General features: G+C 38.9%; 1 protein-coding gene across 3 annotated transcripts in view; it reads right to left on the reverse strand.

The window, feature by feature from the left end:
* LOC144666884 (glutaminase kidney isoform, mitochondrial-like) overlaps nt 1–19,426 on the reverse strand; it is a 43,843-nt gene that overhangs the window by 6,051 nt on the left and 18,366 nt on the right. For all 3 annotated transcript variants that reach the window (XM_078528312.1, XM_078528311.1, XM_078528313.1), the window contains 2 exons: nt 11,297–11,355; nt 9,679–9,745 (listed from right to left, as the gene is read on the reverse strand). In XM_078528312.1, the coding sequence (XP_078384438.1) occupies nt 9,679–9,745; nt 11,297–11,355 (126 nt within the window). The remainder of the gene's footprint in view (nt 1–9,678; nt 9,746–11,296; nt 11,356–19,426) is intronic.

Here is a 19,426-nt window from a genome sequence, read left to right on the forward strand (position 1 = left end):
ACTAAAAACGTTATGTTGTTTTTTTCTTCAAATATTTTTATTTTTGTGAGAAAAACGAAATTTTTTGATTTGACATCTAGACTCGTCTAGACTCGATTGAGAGGGTACAAATTGGGTTGAAAATTGACCATTTTCAATCGATTCGTATGTCAAAACCATCACACGCAGAAAAAAATAAATACAACCGGTCTATTGCATGACTCTTCCTTGTCCAAATAAGCATAGTTTCAAGAGTTTTGGTTTAATCTAATTATTTTACGGTAAACAAAACCAGACTATTCTCACGCGAAATGAAAGTCGGTCGGTCAAAAGAATCGTCATTTTCACTATGTGCCTTATCTCAGAATTCCTTGAGATAAATATATTACAACTGTAGAAGGATGATACTTTCAAAATATTTAAAGTTTTGTTTGGGTAAATGATTAAGCACTTGTCAAAAAATTATTCAAAATCGTACAAAAACGACACAAAATCACGCAAGCTTTCGAATGCGTGACCAAAAGTATTACCACCGTATTTGTTCTTTAAATCAATTTAGTCGCAACACTAGCAATACCAAGGCATAAATCATAATAAATATGTTCACCTTTGCTTGATTATGATATCCTGTCCCATGCAATACGTTTTTTCCTGTCATTTCTTCAATGGCTTCCCGTTCAGTTCGCATGCCGCTTGTCGAATCCGTCTGCGACTGGTGAATTCGAAGCAACCACCGATACGAGTTTAACCAAATATGTATCGTCATGATTAACAAGCCCTTTTTGTGTTACTTGATTAAGCCATATTTCAGGTTATAGCCGGCAAAGCGTTTTCGATAAGCCACTTTGCAGTGCCTGTTGGCCCCGTTATTATTCCAAGTGAAGTATAAATTTGCATACTTTTGAGACAAGCGTGACAGTTTTTTATACTTAGGGGGTGGGGTGAGGAAGGGTCTTAAATTTTTAGATGAATCAATGGTTTGAAAACGTTTGGGGATGAATTGTCACAAACTCGTATTTGCTTCGTGATTTACTTTACTTATAAGTTCTGCTTACGCTCAAAATCAAAGAGAGAAAAACCGTAAAAGTATTGACAAAAAGCCGCTGTCAGGAAAGAGTGTTGTAATCTATTAAAGTTAGACTTTCTTAAAGTCGTTTGCTTCTCGTTTCCGGTTTGGTGGTAGTCTATAATCTACTAATTCCTGGTTGCTCCTTCTATAAAAACCATATAATTCAGTTATGTACTTCATTATTCTCCAAAACAACAAAGTAAAATAATTGACCTTGTGTGTGTGAGAATTCACGTTGTTTACTTTTAGGAGACGAGACCAATGTAATTTACTAAACTCGATTATAGATGTTTGAATGATTTCTTTTTTCTCACGAACCATTTGTGGAGCAACCGGCACAACACAGTCCCCGTAAAGTGCTTTTTCCTTCAGTTGTCTGGTGAACTGTTGGAAGCTCCACATGTTCTCGCTGCACTTGGTGTCTCATGGAAGTTTCTTGTTCCTGTTCGCCATTAACACCAGGTATCTTTAACAAGCAACAGGATGTTAGCGCTTTTACTATCTGTCCCTTTCATCGATCCGAGCTTGGAATTGGATGGCGAAAAAGTTCCAGTACATGCAAAGTTCCTCACGAGATTGCTTATCACAGTAAAGGGAAGACTTCTAAAGGAGATAGAGATGTAGGAAGAGAAATATCAAATGTCATATTCCAGAAAACTGGTATCCATTTTCCCGTGGGGTCAGGTTTGACGTTGTGAAATTCTTTTACATCCCCATGTAAAATACGGTATTAGTTTGTGACAATTCATCCCCAAACGTTTTCAAACATTTGATTCATCTAAAAATTTAGGACCCTTCCTCACCCCACCCCCTAAGTATAAAAAACTGTCACGCTTGTCTCGAAAGTATGCAAATTTATACTTCACTTGGAATAATAACGGTGCCAACAGGCACTGCAAAGTGGCTTATCGAAAACGCTTTGCCGGCTATAACCTGAAATATGGCTTAATCAAGTAACACAAAAAGGGCTTGTTAATCATGACGATACATATTTGGTTAAACTCGTATCGGTGGTTGCTTCGAATTCACCAGTCGCAGACGGATTCGACAAGCGGCATGCGAACTGAACGGGAAGCCATTGAAGAAATGACAGGAAAAAACGTATTGCATGGGACAGGATATCATAATCAAGCAAAGGTGAACATATTTATTATGATTTATGCCTTGGTATTGCTAGTGTTGCGACTAAATTGATTTAAAGAACAAATACGGTGGTAATACTTTTGGTCACGCATTCGAAAGCTTGCGTGATTTTGTGTCGTTTTTGTGCGATTTTGAATAATTTTTTGACAAGTGCTTAATCATTTACCCAGACAAAACTTTAAATATTTTGAAAGTATCATCCTTCTACAGTTGAAATACATTTATCTCAAGGAATTCTGAGATAAGGCACATAGTGAAAATGACGATTCTTTTGACCGACCGACTTTCATTTCGCGTGAGAATAGTCTGGTTTTGTTTACCGTAAAATAATTAGATTAAACCAAAACTCTTGAAACTATGCTTATTTGGACAAGGAAGAGTCATGCAATAGACCGGTTGTATTTATTTTTCTCTGTGCGTGATGGTTTTGACATACGAATCGATTGAAAATGGTCAATTTTCAACCCAATTTGTACCCTCTCAATCGAGTCTAGACGAGTCTAGATGTCAAATCGAAAATTTCGTTTTTCTCGGAAAAATAAAACTATTTGAAGAAAAAAACAACATAACGTTTTTAGTTTTAATAAGGACTACCTTCATGCAGAAGATGAGCGAAATCCCTGTATTTTAAGAATTGCCGCAAAAAACAATTTTTGTTTGATTCTTCTACAAACTTGCTCTTAAGTGCCACTGTCAGAGAAAGTGTTCCAGACCTTGGAAGTCGGGGTCAACCGATTTTCCTGAAACTTACTGCAGAAGTTGGCCTTGATGAGATATTCTAAAAGCCATTTGGGTTTGGTTTTCTGACTTTTACTTTCAAAGTTCCAGGGGTGGTCCCATATTTAGCCTTCAAATCCCGAAAAATCCTGTTTTTGAAGGAGTAAGTTTGCACTTGTATAAAATCAAACACACAAAACCTTTTGACTTAATACTTGTAGGCTGTGATTCTACTATAAATGCTCTTTCATTTCATATATGTTGATTTGGCATAGAGGGTTCTGACAGTGTGAGGCATAACACGAAATTTGGCCAACTTTTGATGAGAAAACCACTACCCAAAATTGCCAAAATTTAGATGTTCATATTTTTTAACTGCCTAACTAGAAAAAAAGGACACTTATATCAGGAGTTATCCCAATGCATGTAGAACAAAATTCAGTTGAGAAAAATTTGGGCCGTGTAATGTTTTAGTTCTTTAATGACCCATTTTGAAGCACACCCTGACCTAATTTGCATATTGTCAAAACCAAAGGTTTAACATTCATACCTATTTTATTTATTGTTAAACACTTTAATTTGCCTTGGCGAGGCTTAAAGTTCTTAGGAAAGCTATTATTAGCAGTAATAAGACGAGTAAACATAAATTTTGACTGTTAAAATTAGCAAAAATTAAAAAACACAATACTGAAAAAAATCAGTTTGTTCCCCTCCAATGCTTGTTCCCTAAAATATAATGTGCATACAATACAGGAGTCCGTATAACGTCTACGTAATAGTTTACTATACTAATAAATACACTTCTTTGAAACATATCCATGCTGAACTTGCTAAAACTTAACTTACCAAAGCGTATTAAACGTTCTTATAGTAAAGGTAAATTTCCATATCTTCGAAAATCGTGCGAGTACAAACATCCTACGGCCAAATCGTATTTCGCAATGATAGCTTCATTCTGCATTTGATAACAGAAGACCTTAATGGTCCCTTACAATCAAGAAACGTTTCTGAAGCCGCTCAGTTCCTCGCCATTATGCCATAGTTTTGCTATTTTGGTTGCACGCTGTTCATCCGCCATTTTGGATATGGTCGCAAGAGAACTGGGGCGAGAGTTGCCTGGCTGAAAACGTGTGGACCCAACGTTTTTCAAACGAAACTTCCATAGAACTCATTAAGATACCTTTAAAATGTACTGAGAAAATTATTTTTGTTTTCAAATTAGCCTCTTTTGACGCTATGTTATAAACTTGTTGACATAATATTAAGACTTTTTCATTTTAGTCGCATTTTATTAGACCTAGCCCCCGAGACCTAGCCTGGGAGGAACAATTGATAATGCGACACAAACCAAATGGCTTACACGCTCACTTGCGTCACACGCCGCATCAAATCCTTCTTTCCGTACAAAGACCGCCTCAACCGTTCTCAACGATCTAAGGTCATCTACAAAGCTTGCTGCAGGGACTGTGACGATGTTTACATTGAGAAAACAAAACGACGATTGCATGACAGAAAAACTGAACACTTTAAGGCCCTCACTAAATGCGCCCATCCATCAGCTATTGCTGATCACATAAAAACCACAGGCCATAACATCAAATGGGATCATTTTGAAATCCTTGCGTCAGGCAAAACTGACCTCCACTGCAAGATTAAAGAGACCTTATACATTCATGAACTTCAACCTTCTTTAAATGCCGATGTCGGCAGTGAGAGGTTGTTACTTTATTAACCTTATGTAAATATAAAGTTACTGCTGTAGATCAATTGTCTCAGTCTCGGTTCCAGACCCCTTTCATAACAATATATAAATAGTTGCCAAAATTTTAACGGTCATACTTTTGAAAATGTATGTAGCTTAGCATACGAAACGTCAAGTTTATAAAAATGCGATTTTTCATAATGTTTATCACCGCTGTTTGTGTTTTATTTTTAATCAAGTTACGATGGCCTAAAACCAAGAGTCCAAATGGCTTATTAAAATCATTCTTATAATGAAATGAAACAAGTATCAACACGTGTTTTATCTCTGGTGTCGAGTGAGGGCCATTAAAATATTCTCTTTTCGGCAGATTACACTTCAATAGGGTATAAAGGAACTACATCACAGTTGAAAAAAAAAATGGCAATTTTTTAAAGTTTTTCGTCATAATCAGGCATTAAAAAAACATCTGTGTTTTTTCTCAGGTTTTGATAACTTGCAGAATTACTCTGTTGCCATTTTTTATGTGAGAAAAATATTATTTTTAGACAAACTTCAATTTGGAAGTAATTGAAAATGGCTAAAAAAACCCGTGGCTGATTGCTTGATCAAGAGGTGTGTAGGTAAACGGCAGTGTCTGCCTTAAACATGCATGAACTTTACTCTGTCCTCCACAGAGGCCTCTTCTTTAATTTTTTGTAAGGGCTGGGAAATGGGGAGAGGTGAAAAGTTAGCGCGAGCCTGAGCAGTGAAAAACAAAAGCGCTCGGGGACACTGGGAAAGAAGGAAGGAAAAATCGAGTCGTTCCACAAGCTCCCCCTATTTTTTATTTGTCATGTTTTTCTCCTTCAACTGAAAGTGTCTCATTTTGATTCGAATGTTGATTATAATATAACGATGAAATAACAATAGTAGTGCCTTCTGTCCTCAAATCCTAATATAAACGCTAACCATATCCGCATAATGTAATGTCACTTATATTAGAGTAACCGATGTGCTTTTTAAGCAAACGGCAATGGCTTGCACGACTCGAGGGCTCGCACATTGTCAAGATTCGATGGTAGGCTCTTACCGATAGTGCTCGTAAAAAAAACATTAAATGCTTAAAGCAGTGCTCGTTTATTGCCAAAAAAGTGCTAAAATAATGCTAATTTTTTTTAAAAAGTGTTCGTGGTTTACATAAAAATGCTCTCTCTTTTCCAATTTTTTTAAACATAGAATATTACATTTTTTAGATTTTCAGTATCATTTTTCATTTTTTGCCTTGGCTGGCTGTCATTGTTCCTCGATGAAAACGTGGATGACGCCATCTTGTATCGAGTGTCATGGACTGGGTTTTTAGAAGGAAAACGCTGACCTATCAAATCTATTCCTCAGGCCTCCTCGGCTCCTGTGACTAAAATGAGGGCAAAATGTATCTGGGTTCTGGGAGGCTTTGGACGCCATAAAAAAAAATCAAATTGTGCTTTTTAACACAAAATTATACAAATAATCAGTCGAAAATCCAAAATAATGCTAGCAGTGCTTTTTGGGATAAAATGTAGAAAAAAAATGCTCGCGAAGCCAAATAATGCCAAAAAAGTGCTAGCACTATCGGTAAGAGCCTATTCGATGGCGTTTGCCTATAAGGGCCTGTTTACATTGAGGGAGGGTGCCCCGGCTAACCGAGTTACCCGGCTAGAAGGGATGAAACATAGCCCACCTTAACATGCAGAATTCACATCCCTTCTGCCCGAGTTGAGACAAAAGCGTGTCACAGCGTGGGAAAACCATGTAGCTCCAAATGATTGAAGAAAAATATGATTTTTTTACTAAATAATCAAGGCTAGCCGTCTTTAAACCTATTTTATTTTGATGTGCAAGCTCATAGAACTTTACTACGTCCAATTATGGGGGAATTCAATCGAAATTCAACAGTCTTTGGCCGCCAAATTGAAATTAAATTTGTTGTTTCGTGAGTAAGGATAATCATTCCTACAAAAATTTCGAATTAATTAGCTGTTGCTTAAAGAAAAATTTTCCAGCCTACAGATAAAACTAATTTGATCTAATTTTGGTCAAATAGCACTGTTTGGGTCCAGAATTTATAAATTTTATGCCGGCAAGCTGGGATAGCCCGGGCATAACCGTTTACATGGCAAAAAGCCATCTCGCCTAGAAGGGTGCCCCGGTCAAGTAGACCGAGTGCCCCGGCAAGGCGGGTTTCCCGTCTTGCATGTAAACGCTTCGATGCGTGTTTTAAAGAACGTATGGAAAGTTGGCTCGCCCAGGGTAGCTCGGTTGGCCGGGTAACTCGGTTAGCCGGGGCACCCGCCTTCCATGTAAACAGGCCCTAAGTTCTACCCGCTGAACCCACGCAACAAGCCGGGAGGATTTAAACGCAGAAATTAATGGAAAATTAAAAACGTAACTGAACGCTTTATATCCCAGCTACGTCATTCAAATTTGTTTGATTAAATATTTTGCCTAGAAGCTAGGCTCCTTCGGATAGTCCATCAGATTCCCATAAGACACTGTAATTTGTGACGGCGTTGCATATCCTTCCAGATGGCGGTCAAAACCGTGACCGGCCTGAAGATCTATTATTCTCGTGTTGTGCTAAAATAATTAATACCGTGAGTCAACTCTCGTTATAGCAACACGCTTGGGACGTCGTCGTTTAGTGTCCATATTAGCGAGAGTCCGTAATAGCGGGATGTGAGGGAAAAAAACGTTAAGTAATATAGAGTGTTTTTTAAGAACTGTAACGTGCTCATCAACAGTTCTAGCAGAGAAGTAGCCGTTGGGTACGGAGCATGACAATAGTTGAAGGTTAATTCCGTTTAAGGTAAGCACTCGTCTGGAAGAAAAGGTTGCAGTAGTTTCCTAAATCTAACCTGAGTTGTCGTTTTTCTGTTGTAATTCACCAGCCAGGTCACTTTGCCTGCTAAGCTGAAGGAAATGGTGAGCGCACCATTGACATGCATATATACGAATGTGGCTATTCTTGCCAACTGCAACTAGGACTGGTTTTCGGTCTTGTGCATCATTGTAGAGTTGTGACATTTTGATGTCGATTGATGGTTCTTATCTACACAATATACAATATACATGCTGTTACTTGTTTTTCATCATTATATGAGCATGATTGTCATTTCAATATAATAAAAATTCAAATCAGTACTGCTTTTTGCGAATTTCCAGAGTTAAAACTGTCCCTAAAATCAGACGTTTAGCTTTTTTTTACTAGTTCTTCTGGCCGATCGTTAATTTATTTAGCTGTCTTAGCTTGGTGAGGCACACCATTATGATCATTACGTGTATAAAGTCAGTTTTAAACTCGAAAAAAAAAAACAGTAGAAATTTTAATTTTTAACGATATGACAGGCGGAAGTTCCAGGAATACGATTCAACATAAATCTAAAAACAAAAACAAAAAAATCTTGAGCCACTGTTGGCCACCTAGTTGATTTTGGGGCCCGTGTAATATGTTTAACAGTCAAGTTCCACCCAGGTCTAATAAAATGTGACCAAAATGAAAGAGTGTCACGATCATTTCTGTCTTTAAAATTAGGCAAAGGACTTTTGTTGGAAAAAAAACCTCTGAACAGGAAAACTTCATAATGTAAAACGCGTAGGTTGAGTCCACACGTTTTTAGTCAGGCGACTCTCGACCCAGTTCTCTTGCGACCACATCCAAAATGGCGGATGGACTGTGTGCAGCCGAAACAGCAATGGCAAAGAACTGAGCGGCTTCAGAAATGTTATTTGATTGTAAGAGACTATAAAGGAATTCTGTCAACAAATGCAGAATGTAACGATCATAAGGAAGTACGATTACGCCGTAGGATGTTTGTACCCGCACGATTTTCAAAAATATGGAAACTTACTTTACTTGAAGAGCGTTTAATACGCTTTGGTAAGTTAAGTTTTGGCAAGTTAAGCATGGATATGTTTAAAAGAAGTGTATTAGTATAGTAAACTATCACGTAGACCTTAAACGGACTCCATTTATTGTATGCACATTATATTTTAAGGAACATGCTTTTGAGAAAACCAAACTGATTTCATCAGTGTTGATTTTCTAATTTTTGCTAATTTTAACAGTCAAAATTTATGTTTACTCGTCTTATTACTGCTAACAACAGCTTTCCTAAGAACTTTAAGCCTCGCCAAGGCAAATTAAAGTGTTAAAAAATTAATAAAACAAGTATGGATGTTAAACTTTTGGTTTTGACAATATGCAAATTAGGTCAGGGTGTGCTTCAAAATGGGTCATTAAAGAACTAAAACACTACACGGCCCAAATTTTTCTCAACTGAATTTTGTTCTACATGCATTGGGATAACTCCTGATATAAGTGTCCTTTTTTTCTAGTTAGGCAGTTAAAAAATATGAACATCTAAATTTTGGCAATTTTGGGTAGTGGTTTTCTCATCAAAAGTTGGCCAAATTTCGTGTTATGCCTCACACTGTCAGAACCCTCTATGCCAAATCAACATATATGAAATGAAAGAGCATTTATAGTAGAATCACAGCCTACAAGTATTTAGTCAAAAGGTTTTGTGTGTTTGATTTTATACAAGTGCAAACTTACTCCTTCAAAAGCAGGATTTTTCATGATTTGAAGGCTCAATATGGGACCACCCCTGAAACTTTGAAAGTAAAAGTCAGAAAACCAAACCCAAATGGCTTTTAGAATATCTCATCAAGGCCAACTTCTGCAGTAAGTTTCAGGAAAATCGGTTGACCCCGACTTCCAAGGTCTGGAACACTTTCTCTGACAGTGGCACTTAAATGTTTCTCGTGATTTTCCAAATATGGTACTTAGTATAAACGAATGTGCAAACGCTTTGTACAATGCGAATCATAGGGAGTTACACGTTTCAACCCTTATGGGTTTCTGTTTTTAGTCCATCCAGGATAGAAGAACAAGACAAATCTTAGTTGCATTTGGACAATAACGAGAAATAAATAAATAATTAAAAATTACTTGAACTGTGAACTAATGTAAAGTAACAATGTGATCCTTTCAATTATTTACAAATCAACGCACATACCAAGATTTTGATCTCAATGGGTGTTTTACCTTGTGAGCATTCATGTAATATCCCAAAGCATAATTTCTGTCAGCAGTCTCACGCTCAGATAGGAAACTGAAAGAATCATAGCAACCCTCCAAGTTAAGACCATTTTAGTCGCCATGGCGACTAAAATTTTGGAGCTGGCGACTAAATTTGAACCAAGGTCGCCAGCCTGGCGACCGAAATTGAGAGGAATGATTAAAGGCATCAGCTTAATTTGGTGACTAAAATTTTTCACTGGCGACCAAAACTTGAGTAGTTGGTGGCCAAATGGCCACTTAGGAAAAAAGTAAACTTGGAGGGTTGCATAGAGTGGTTTTCATATGAGTGTCATAAGCCAGCTGGAGCCCTTTGCACACATTGCAGGCTTATCATAGTAGTATTATAGGCACGCAATTTGTGCAGAGAGCTGTGTAGCTGTAGCCCTTTGCATGTATTGTAGGCCTATCATGCTGACATTTTAGGCAAGCGATTTGTGCAGAGAGCTATGAAGCTACAGTCTTGAATAAATTACAGGCCTATCATGCATACTAGTATGGTAGGCATGCAATGTGTGAAGAGAGCAATGTAGCTGTAGTCCTTTGCACAAATTGCAGGCCTATCATACTAGTATGGTAGGCAGGCAATGTGTGCAGAGAGCTATAAGTCGAGAAATTTCTTGCATGGGTATCCACGTCCCATTCGTGCTCTCGGCTTTGGGAAATACCCTTGCCTTTTTTTCTTTTATCTTGTATACAGTCGAAGCTCTCTTAACAGACACTCTCGTAAGTGGAAAGCTCTACTTACGGCTGCCTTGTTTGAAACCCTGTTTTAACTCCTAAACAAACTCGTAAGAGGACATTCCCGTAAGTGGCCGCTGACACTTTCAGAGATTACGACTTAAACTTTTTCTTTGTTTTTAAGCTCCCCATAAGCAGACACCCCAAAGAAAATCCTTTTAAGCAACCTCTGTATCTTGACTCTATATCTTGTTTTTATCAATCAACTACACATCACCGATTGTCACAATGATTTCACAGTAATTACAGTACCATATTTCAGTGTTTGTTTTGTCGTCATCCACATCTGGTTACATTGTTAGCTGGGCAAGCTCCCATAAGTGGCTATCTATCCCCTACACATCTAGTGGCTGCTTATGAGAACCATTCTCGTAAGCGGCCAGCCCAGGTATAGACACTTTTTTCACGTCCCGAGGGTGTCCGCTGTATATATTTTTTTATTTATGTATATATTTATGTCTTTTTCCCATAAAAATTTTAAAAAAATGTAGCTACAGCCCTTTGCACACATTGCAGACCTATCATACTGGTATACTAGGCATGCAATGTGTGCAGAGAGCTATGTAGCTGCAGTCCTTTACACACATTGCAGGCCTGTGAGCATCTATATTGACCAATATGGAAAAAAGTTCTTCCCCATTTGGCTGACAGGACTTGCCTGATGGGCATATGACACTGGACTTTTTGTTGGTACAGTGTAGATGAAAGGAGACCGAACAATGGCTTCAACTTGGATGAAGTTCAAACTGAAATATCTCATTTATATTTTCTTTAATTTGCACTCAGCTGATTATCTCACATTTGCAGTTTAATTTATGATTTTTTAGCTTGAGAAAAAACTCACGTAGAATTACTAAATCCAATGTATTCTCCGCCAGCAATTAGCTTAAACTTCTCCTGAACCTGAAAAGTTTTCAAAATCATCATAAATGACAGCTAATATATGCCTAGTTCCTGTACGGCTTTTTTCCCAGGCTTTTTCAGTATCATATGACGTCACTACTCGTTTCAGTGACATACCCGGGGCAAACAGTTATTTTTGGCTTGTACCACGTGACCTGAAACAGGTGGACTGCAATGAAAAGTAATAGAGGCCTAGGAACTTGGCAAAGCTAATAGTTGATTCTGATACTTGATTAGTAATACACTAATTTAATTATGGTTTTAATTTTGCAAGAATCAGTAAAAGATTCAGCAGAGTTTGATCATGTTAAATATTAAATATTTTAATAAAATTTAGGTAAGGTAAGGTAAGGTAAAGTCTTTATTTAACGAGGGTAGCACTAAAATAGCATAAAACACTAACAAACCAGTGAATCCGTGGCACTTTCCGCCATTTCGTTTTCCGCTTGGTTAGTAGGGTTCGTAAAACTGAATGTCTCTTTATTTTATATTTTCCGTTCTCGATAGTGCGATAAAGTTTTGAAAATTTTATCCTGTGCTTTATCCATTTTTTCTCTTTCCTTTTTATTAAATTATCATATTACTTTTTCTGGTTCCATTTTATCTTTTTCTTTATTCCTTTTTCGATTTTTCATTTATCTTTTTTTCTTTTTTCGTTTTTCTTTATTTCTATTTTCCTTTTTCCTTTATTCCGTTTTTCGTTTTACCTTTTTCCTTTTTACTATTTTCTTTTCTATTTATTTCTTCTTCTTTTCTCCTTTATTCTATCGTTGATTCAGAGGCATATTCTCAAACCCTTGTTGTCGAGCTTCATGACACGTGTTCTAACCTCAACCGGCCACCAATCGTGTGACTTGCTCGAACGATGCTGTTTCATTTACTGAGAGTGGGGTATATCTGATAGATGGGTAAAGGACACACATGTAAATTAGGAGTTGTGGCACAAACCGTGACAACTCGCTCGGCTCGCCCTGGCTCGCCTCGCTCCTTGTCACAATTTGTGTCCACAACTCCTAATTTACATGTGTGTGCGGAACGCAAGACGCCTTTCTTACCCCTCTCGCGAAACGAGTTGCAAAAAAGGCGTTGGCGGCACCTCTAACGGCCCGCAGCAACAGAGAGCGCCACCTGTGTGCTATATTTATTTTTCAATTGAACAAATATTTTTCTTTAGTATATGCAACAGATGGCTGCCGCAAGATATTCGTCAGAAGTTTTGCAAGCTAAGATGGAGGAAAACCTCCGTGAATTTCAAAGAAACCCCCAAAGAAATTTGTCTTTTTCACTCGCCCACACCGATTTTAACGAATGGCTTAGAGTATGGAAAATGGACATACCCGAAACTGACACAAACAACAAAGATCTTTTAATTTTTGCAAAAAAACACAAAAAAAAGTTTTATGATCTTTTGGAAAGCGAAATTGATGACTTACGAAGCTTAAAAGCAAGCTTTGGACTTGAAGTTAAATTTTCGATACAAAGAGACGGAGTTACGCAACACATGAACCACTATTTCAGTGAAAGAGAACCGCACGTGTTTTCAAAAAACACCAAAGAAGAAATCGAAAAAGAGTTTGTCAGATTTATCGAAAAAGCAAAGGGAGAAATTGAGGCTTGGTCAGAGAAGGGCTCGGGGTGGAAAATTGAAAGAATAGAAATGGCGTATATCAATGTCGCGCGTTATCAGCCATTGAGAGGGGGGAGTTATCTGCCTTTACCACCAAAATTGGCAAACAAAAAAGCAGTTATTAACGTGCAAAACAGGGATAACGAATGTTTGAAATGGGCTTTGAGAGCTGCATTATTTCCGCCAAGAGATGGGAAAAATCCGCAAAGAACAAGCAGATACCCAGTTGACGACGGAATAAACTACAATGGAATCGATTTTCCAACGCCTCTAAAGCAGATTGACAGGCTTGAGGCGCAAAACAACAACCTTGCAATAAATGTGTTTGGATGGGAAGACGACTGTGTGATACCTCTCAGAACAAGCAAAAAAGAAAATAGCATTTCCCGTATAAACCTTATGTTAATTGAGTCAGGATTAATTCAGCACTACTGTTTTGTAAAAAGAGTATGCGCTCTGCTTTACGATCAGACTAAATCACACAACAAAAAACACTTTTGCATGATGTGCTTGACCGGTTTTACAAGAGCAGACTTGCTCGAAAAGCACAAAAAATATTGCAATGGAGTTAACGGCAGGCCAACAAGAATCGAAATGCCGGAAGAGGGGAAAAACACTATTTCTTTTAAAAACTACCACAAACAAATGAAAGCGCCTTTTGTAATTTACGCCGACTTTGAGGCATTGTTAAGAAAGATGCAAGGATGTAAACGCGAAACGGCCGAGGAGCGCCAGAAAAGAAAAGACCTTGGTGAAGAAGTGAAAGACATGAAGCCGAGTTACACAGACAAAACAGAACAGCACGAGGCATGCGGATTTGCTTACACAGTTGTAAGGAGTGATGGTGAACACGAAAAAACATTTGTGTACAGAGGACAAAACGCCGTTGAAGTATTTTTGAACTGTCTTTTAAGTGAAGAAAGAAAAATAAGATATGAATTGTCAAAGCCAAAACCTCTTGTGATGACGGCAAAAGACTGGGTAAACTTCAAAAATGCAACCAATTGCCACATTTGCGAAGAAACGCTAATGAAACAAAACTTTTTGGACTCTTTGCCAGTTTGGATTGGAAACAAAAAGGAGCTTAATTACTTTGGGCAGATGCACAAAAAATGTTATTACAGAAAGGAAAAAGAGGAAAAAAACCTGGATACCGAAACCCACTATAAGCTAAAAAAGCTTGAAAAAGAAACACACAAATTAGCAGCGAAAAACCAAAAAAACTGCTTAGCGTGCCACAAGCCGCTTATCCAGCCGAACTACAAGGATGTGGTAAAAGACCATTGCCACATAACAGGCAAGTTTCGAGGAGCCGCACACAACATTTGTAACTTTATGATGCGAATAGATCCGAAAAAGGTTCAAATACCAGTTGCATTTCACAACCTGAGGGGTTATGATGAACACCATTTAATGCAGGCAATGTCAAAGATTTCAAAAGAGGCACAGAAAGAGGTAAAATGTGTCGCAAACAACATGGAAAAATACATCACATTTTCACTGGGGGGTTTAAGGTTTATTGACAGCTTGAACTTTTTACCTGGGAAGCTTGAAAAACTTGTAGAAGAGATACCAAAGGAGTCATTAAATATAACAAAGGATAACTTAGAATTTGAAGAAAGCGAAGAATGTTTTGAACTTCTTTGCAAAAAGGGAATCTATCCTTACGAATACATGGACTCATGGGGAAGATTTAAAGAAACAAGTTTGCCAGAAAAAGAAAAGTTTTACAGCAAACTTAACGACGAGCACATAACAGATAAAGAGTATGAACATGCGCAAAAAGTGTGGAAAACCTTTGGCTGCCAGACCCTGGGCGACTACCACGATTTGTACGTTAAGACAGACGTGACCCTGTTAGCCGACGTCTTTGAAAGCTTCCGAAAACTCGGTCTTGAGAAGTACGGGTTGGATCCCGCGAATTATTACACGACGCCAGGCCTTTCTTGGGACGCACTCTTGAAAAAGACAGGGGTGGAGCTTGAGTTACTTACAGACTATGAAATGCATCTTTTTGTCGAAAGGGGAATAAGAGGCGGAATTTCGATGGTAAGCAAGAGATATGCAAAGGCGAACAACCCTTATGTTGAGGGATTTGACCCGAGCCAGCCAAAAATATACATAACGTACCTCGATGCGAATAACCTTTACGGGTGGGCAATGAGCAAGCCGCTCCCAAAAAGTGGTTTCAGATGGAAAAAGGTTATGCCAACAGAAAAAGAAATAACGACAAAAAAAGAGTATGCAAAAGCTGGATGGATTTTAGAGGTGGACTTGGAATACCCGAAAGAGCTGCATGACGCCCACAACAGCTATCCATTAGCACCAGAGAAAAAGAAAATAAACAAAGAAATGTTTTCGCCTTACCAAAACAAAACAATAAAAAATCTTGATTTGCACCCGCCAGACACCGAAAAGCTTGTTTTAACTCTTGAAGACAAAACCAATTACGTCGTGCATTACCGAAACTTGCAGTTTTATCTAAAACAGGGAATGAAACTCAAAAAAGTGCACAGGGTCTTAGAGTTTGAACAAGAGGCGTGGATGGAGCCGTACATCCGGATGAACACAGAATTCCGAAAAGAAGCGAAAAGCGACTTTGAAAAGAACTTTTACAAGCTGATGAATAACTCAGTTTTTGGAAAAACAATGGAAAACCTGAGAAACCGTGTAGACATAAGAATAGTGCGCAGCGACGAAACAAAGAAAATAAGAAAATTAGTTGCAAGCCCATTGTATTCAAGACATGTAATGTTTTCAAACGATCTGGTTGGAATAGCCATGCGAAAAAGTAAGCTTTTTCTTAATAAACCGGTCTACACAGGCATGACCATCCTTGACGTAAGCAAGTTATGTATGTACGATTTTTATTACAACCACCTGAAAAAAGAGTACGGGGAGCGTTGCGAGCTTTTGTATACAGACACAGACAGCCTTTTGCTTGAGATAGAAACAGAAGACGTTTACGCGGACATGGCAGAAAACATTGACAAGTACGACACAAGCGACTACCCGAAAGATCATTCGCTGTTTTCAACAAAAAACAAAAAGGTGTTGGGAAAAATGAAAGACGAATGCGCAGGAAAACTAATTTCAGAGTGTGTTTGTTTGAGGCCAAAAATGTATTCAATAATGACAGAAGACAAAAAAAATATAAAAAAAGCAAAGGGGGTAAAAGAGTGTGTGACAAAGAATAAGATAGATCATGAAAACTTCAAAGATACACTTTTTCAAAACAAGGAAAGCTTTCACGAAATGCACATGCTAAGAAGCTATGCCCACGAGATGTATTCAATAGTGGTAAACAAAAAATCGCTGTCGCCTTTTGACTCAAAGCGATGGATAGCGGATGATGGGATACATACAAATGCTTACGGGTATAAGTTTTGCGAAACAAAGCCTACATAAACATAACTTTTAGAGCTTTTCTGAGCCCAAGGGGCTCAAGCACTAAGTGCTTGGTGGTAACTGTGTATTTGGAGGAATAACAAGCAATTCTTCACGCACGAAGCCGCGCTTTGGACCATCGTGCAAGTAATAAAGCACTGGCTGATTAGGTTTAGTAACAGACCTTTCAATGCTGTAGACTTTTAATGACCAAATCGGATCTGTAGCCCTTTTTACGCCGCCTTCCAGCTCGCCAGGTTGGTAGAGGAAGCGCACATTAACGAGAGAGGGGAGTTTTTTTTCTTTCTTGCCAACAGGTCTTGTATATTTTGAGGACGGTTTTGACGAAACAGCCTTTTCTTTGATTGCAGCAGCAGGTTTCTTACCAGTAAGACTGGTTACTTCGTTGTTCAGAGCGGCAACAACTTCGGGTAGCCTTTTTACCCACGCTGTCGACCGCTGGCCAGATGGCAGGTTCATCTCGACACCGTACTGATAACCAAACAGGCGCCCTGCCAGTGTTTGATTAAAACGTTCAACAATAGCTTGATCTCTGTGAATGTTAACACGCCCGCGTCTAATATAGGTTTTGTGATTTTCCATTTCTTTGGTAACAGCTCCCATGAATTCGCGACCAGGGTCAACTTGCAGCATCTGTGGCCATTTTAGTGCACTTCGCCTGTAAATTGTCTGAAAACCTTTTGCAACCTCAGTTGAATCTTTGGAGGTCAAAGGCTCGGCCTCTTTGAATCGGCTGGCAACGTCAACAACAGTCAGAGCGTATTTGTAAACTTTTCGCCCTCGCGGCAGTTTGTCGTGTGGCAGAAAAAGAAGGTCCGCCTGGTGGACCGCGTTAGGAGAAGAAACATCGAATTTTGGGCGAGGAACGTATCGTGGTGCCGGAAGGTAGATCTGCCAAAGGGCCTGCTTAACGAGCCACTTTTTAGCAGCATCTTCGGAAACCTTGGCCGCCTCGGCTAATTTTTTTATCGCTGCAATTCCCTTCCAGTAGCCCTGGGGGCTATAGTAGACTTTCGAGATTTTCTTCGAAAAGTTTTGCTCCGCAAAAATCTTTGCATCCATGTGTATACAAGAAAAAAAGAAAAGTTTAAAGAAACCGAAAGGCAGCGTACCCAAGTGCAAGCGCGCCAGCGCCAACGAACATAAGTTCACCTTGTTTCTGCTGCTCACTTGGCTGATAGAAATCAGAGAACTTGGGTTCTTTCGGAGGAATCATTTGTTTGTCAGGATGTGCCTGGTTGTAGAGTTTGAAAGCGTAGTCTGTGTTCGTAAAGTTTTGTTTCGCTTGCTGTTTGATCTCATTGTTGGTTTCGATCCAGTCGAGAAGCTTCGTGCGGTCGCGAGAGTATTTCGCGTAAGCTGCCTGGTAAGCCTCGAGAGCTTTGTCGTGTCTTTCTTTTTCTTTTAAAGCGGCGTCATCTCCGCCACCCAAAGCTCGAGCAAGGTAGTTGCCGCCAATGAAAGCAGCAGCGTTCAAGATAGCTCCGCCAGCCATAATCGCGACGCTTGCCATTTTGTTATTATACTATTCTAATTTTTTTTTAATTGGTTGGGAGAATTTTCTGGTCCTCGAGATACTGTTTAAGTGCAACGCTGCCAGCCATGACGGCTGTGAACTTTACATAGTTCATAAAACTGCTGCTTGGGTCGGATGTGAAGTTTTCTTTTACAACTTTTTTGGCAGCCCAGCCGATTCCGGCGGCGAGACCTGTAATGGTGGCGGCATCCATGAGCGTTTTCACGAGTTTGTTGTCGGACATGGCGGTTCAGTATAAAATAATAAAAAATATTCAATTGAAAAATTTTTTTGTTTATTCTTCACCGTTTTGCGAAGCAAAGTTTGCAACTTCTTCACCAGATTCAACTTCTTTTGTTTTTTTTATACCTCTTTTAAAAATTGTATCCTCATCCTTTTGCACCCGAATAGCGGTTTTAACGCAAGTTTTGGAAAATTCAAACCAAAGTAATGCAATACCAGCCATAGCTGCACCTTTAACAAGGTTGTCAAGAATAAAACCAAGGGACATTGTCGGTATAATAAATGAAAAATAAATGTTCAAAAGAAATTTTTTAATCCATCGGACGGATTCCTCTTTGTTTGCGAGGTCTAATGGCATTTTGGATTGTCGAAGGCGTGTCTGAAGAACGCGTTGCAACCCTTCCAATACTTTCTGCTGTAACTGGTGTGTCATCAGTTATAAGAGTTGGCGGAGCTTTAAATGTTGGACTTCTTTTTTCGTTTATAAAGCCTTTTATGTCTTCGCGTTTCACATAAGTTGTAACGATTGCACCGCCGATACCAAGCAAAGATATCCATTGATTTGTGGTGAGACCGCTTGATTGCGGCTGAGCCTCGGGCGGAGCTGGTTCCGTTACGTCCGGTGGTGTTGCATTTCGCTTTGCAGCAGCAGATTTCTTTTCCTTTTCTTTTGCAATTATTGCAGCAGCCTCGACAGCAGCTTTTTTCTGTGCTTCACGAGCCTGTTTTGTTTTTTCAGCTGCAAGCTTGCCAGCAGCAACTCGCTTTGGATTTTTGGCAGGCTTTGTTGCTGGAGTTGTTGAAGTAACTTGTTTCTGTTCTTCTTGAGCGATCGGAGTTGGTTCGAGCTCGGCCATTTATAATAAAAAAAAATAATATTTAAATAGAAAATTGCTCAGCAAGATTTTTTGCTAAGCAATTGCTAAGCATTGTTCAGTAATTACTTAGCATTTTCTTAGCATTGCTCAGAAAAATCTTCAGTAGTGTTTGTGTCCGCATCTTTGGAAGCACCTTTGGTTTCGCACAGCGAAGTGTGCGACTTTGTAGCTTCGTTTAAATCAATGTGCTTTGTTGTGATGAGCGCAGCATTTGCAACGGCAAGAAAGCGGCCGCATTTCAAAGCCAGACCGCCTGCCAAAGTGGACAGCTCTTTGCTGATGATGTAGTCGTTTTTGAGTTCCTTCTGATAATCATTGACGTCCTTGATATTTACGGCCATACCAACGACTTTAGTAACAAGAAAAATAAAGCTGTCAATCAAGCTGTCGGTTGTTTTG

This window comes from Oculina patagonica, chromosome 9 (genome assembly GCF_052425735.1).
Source record: "Oculina patagonica isolate OP01 chromosome 9, crgOcupat, whole genome shotgun sequence".
NCBI lineage: Eukaryota > Metazoa > Cnidaria > Anthozoa > Scleractinia > Oculinidae > Oculina > Oculina patagonica.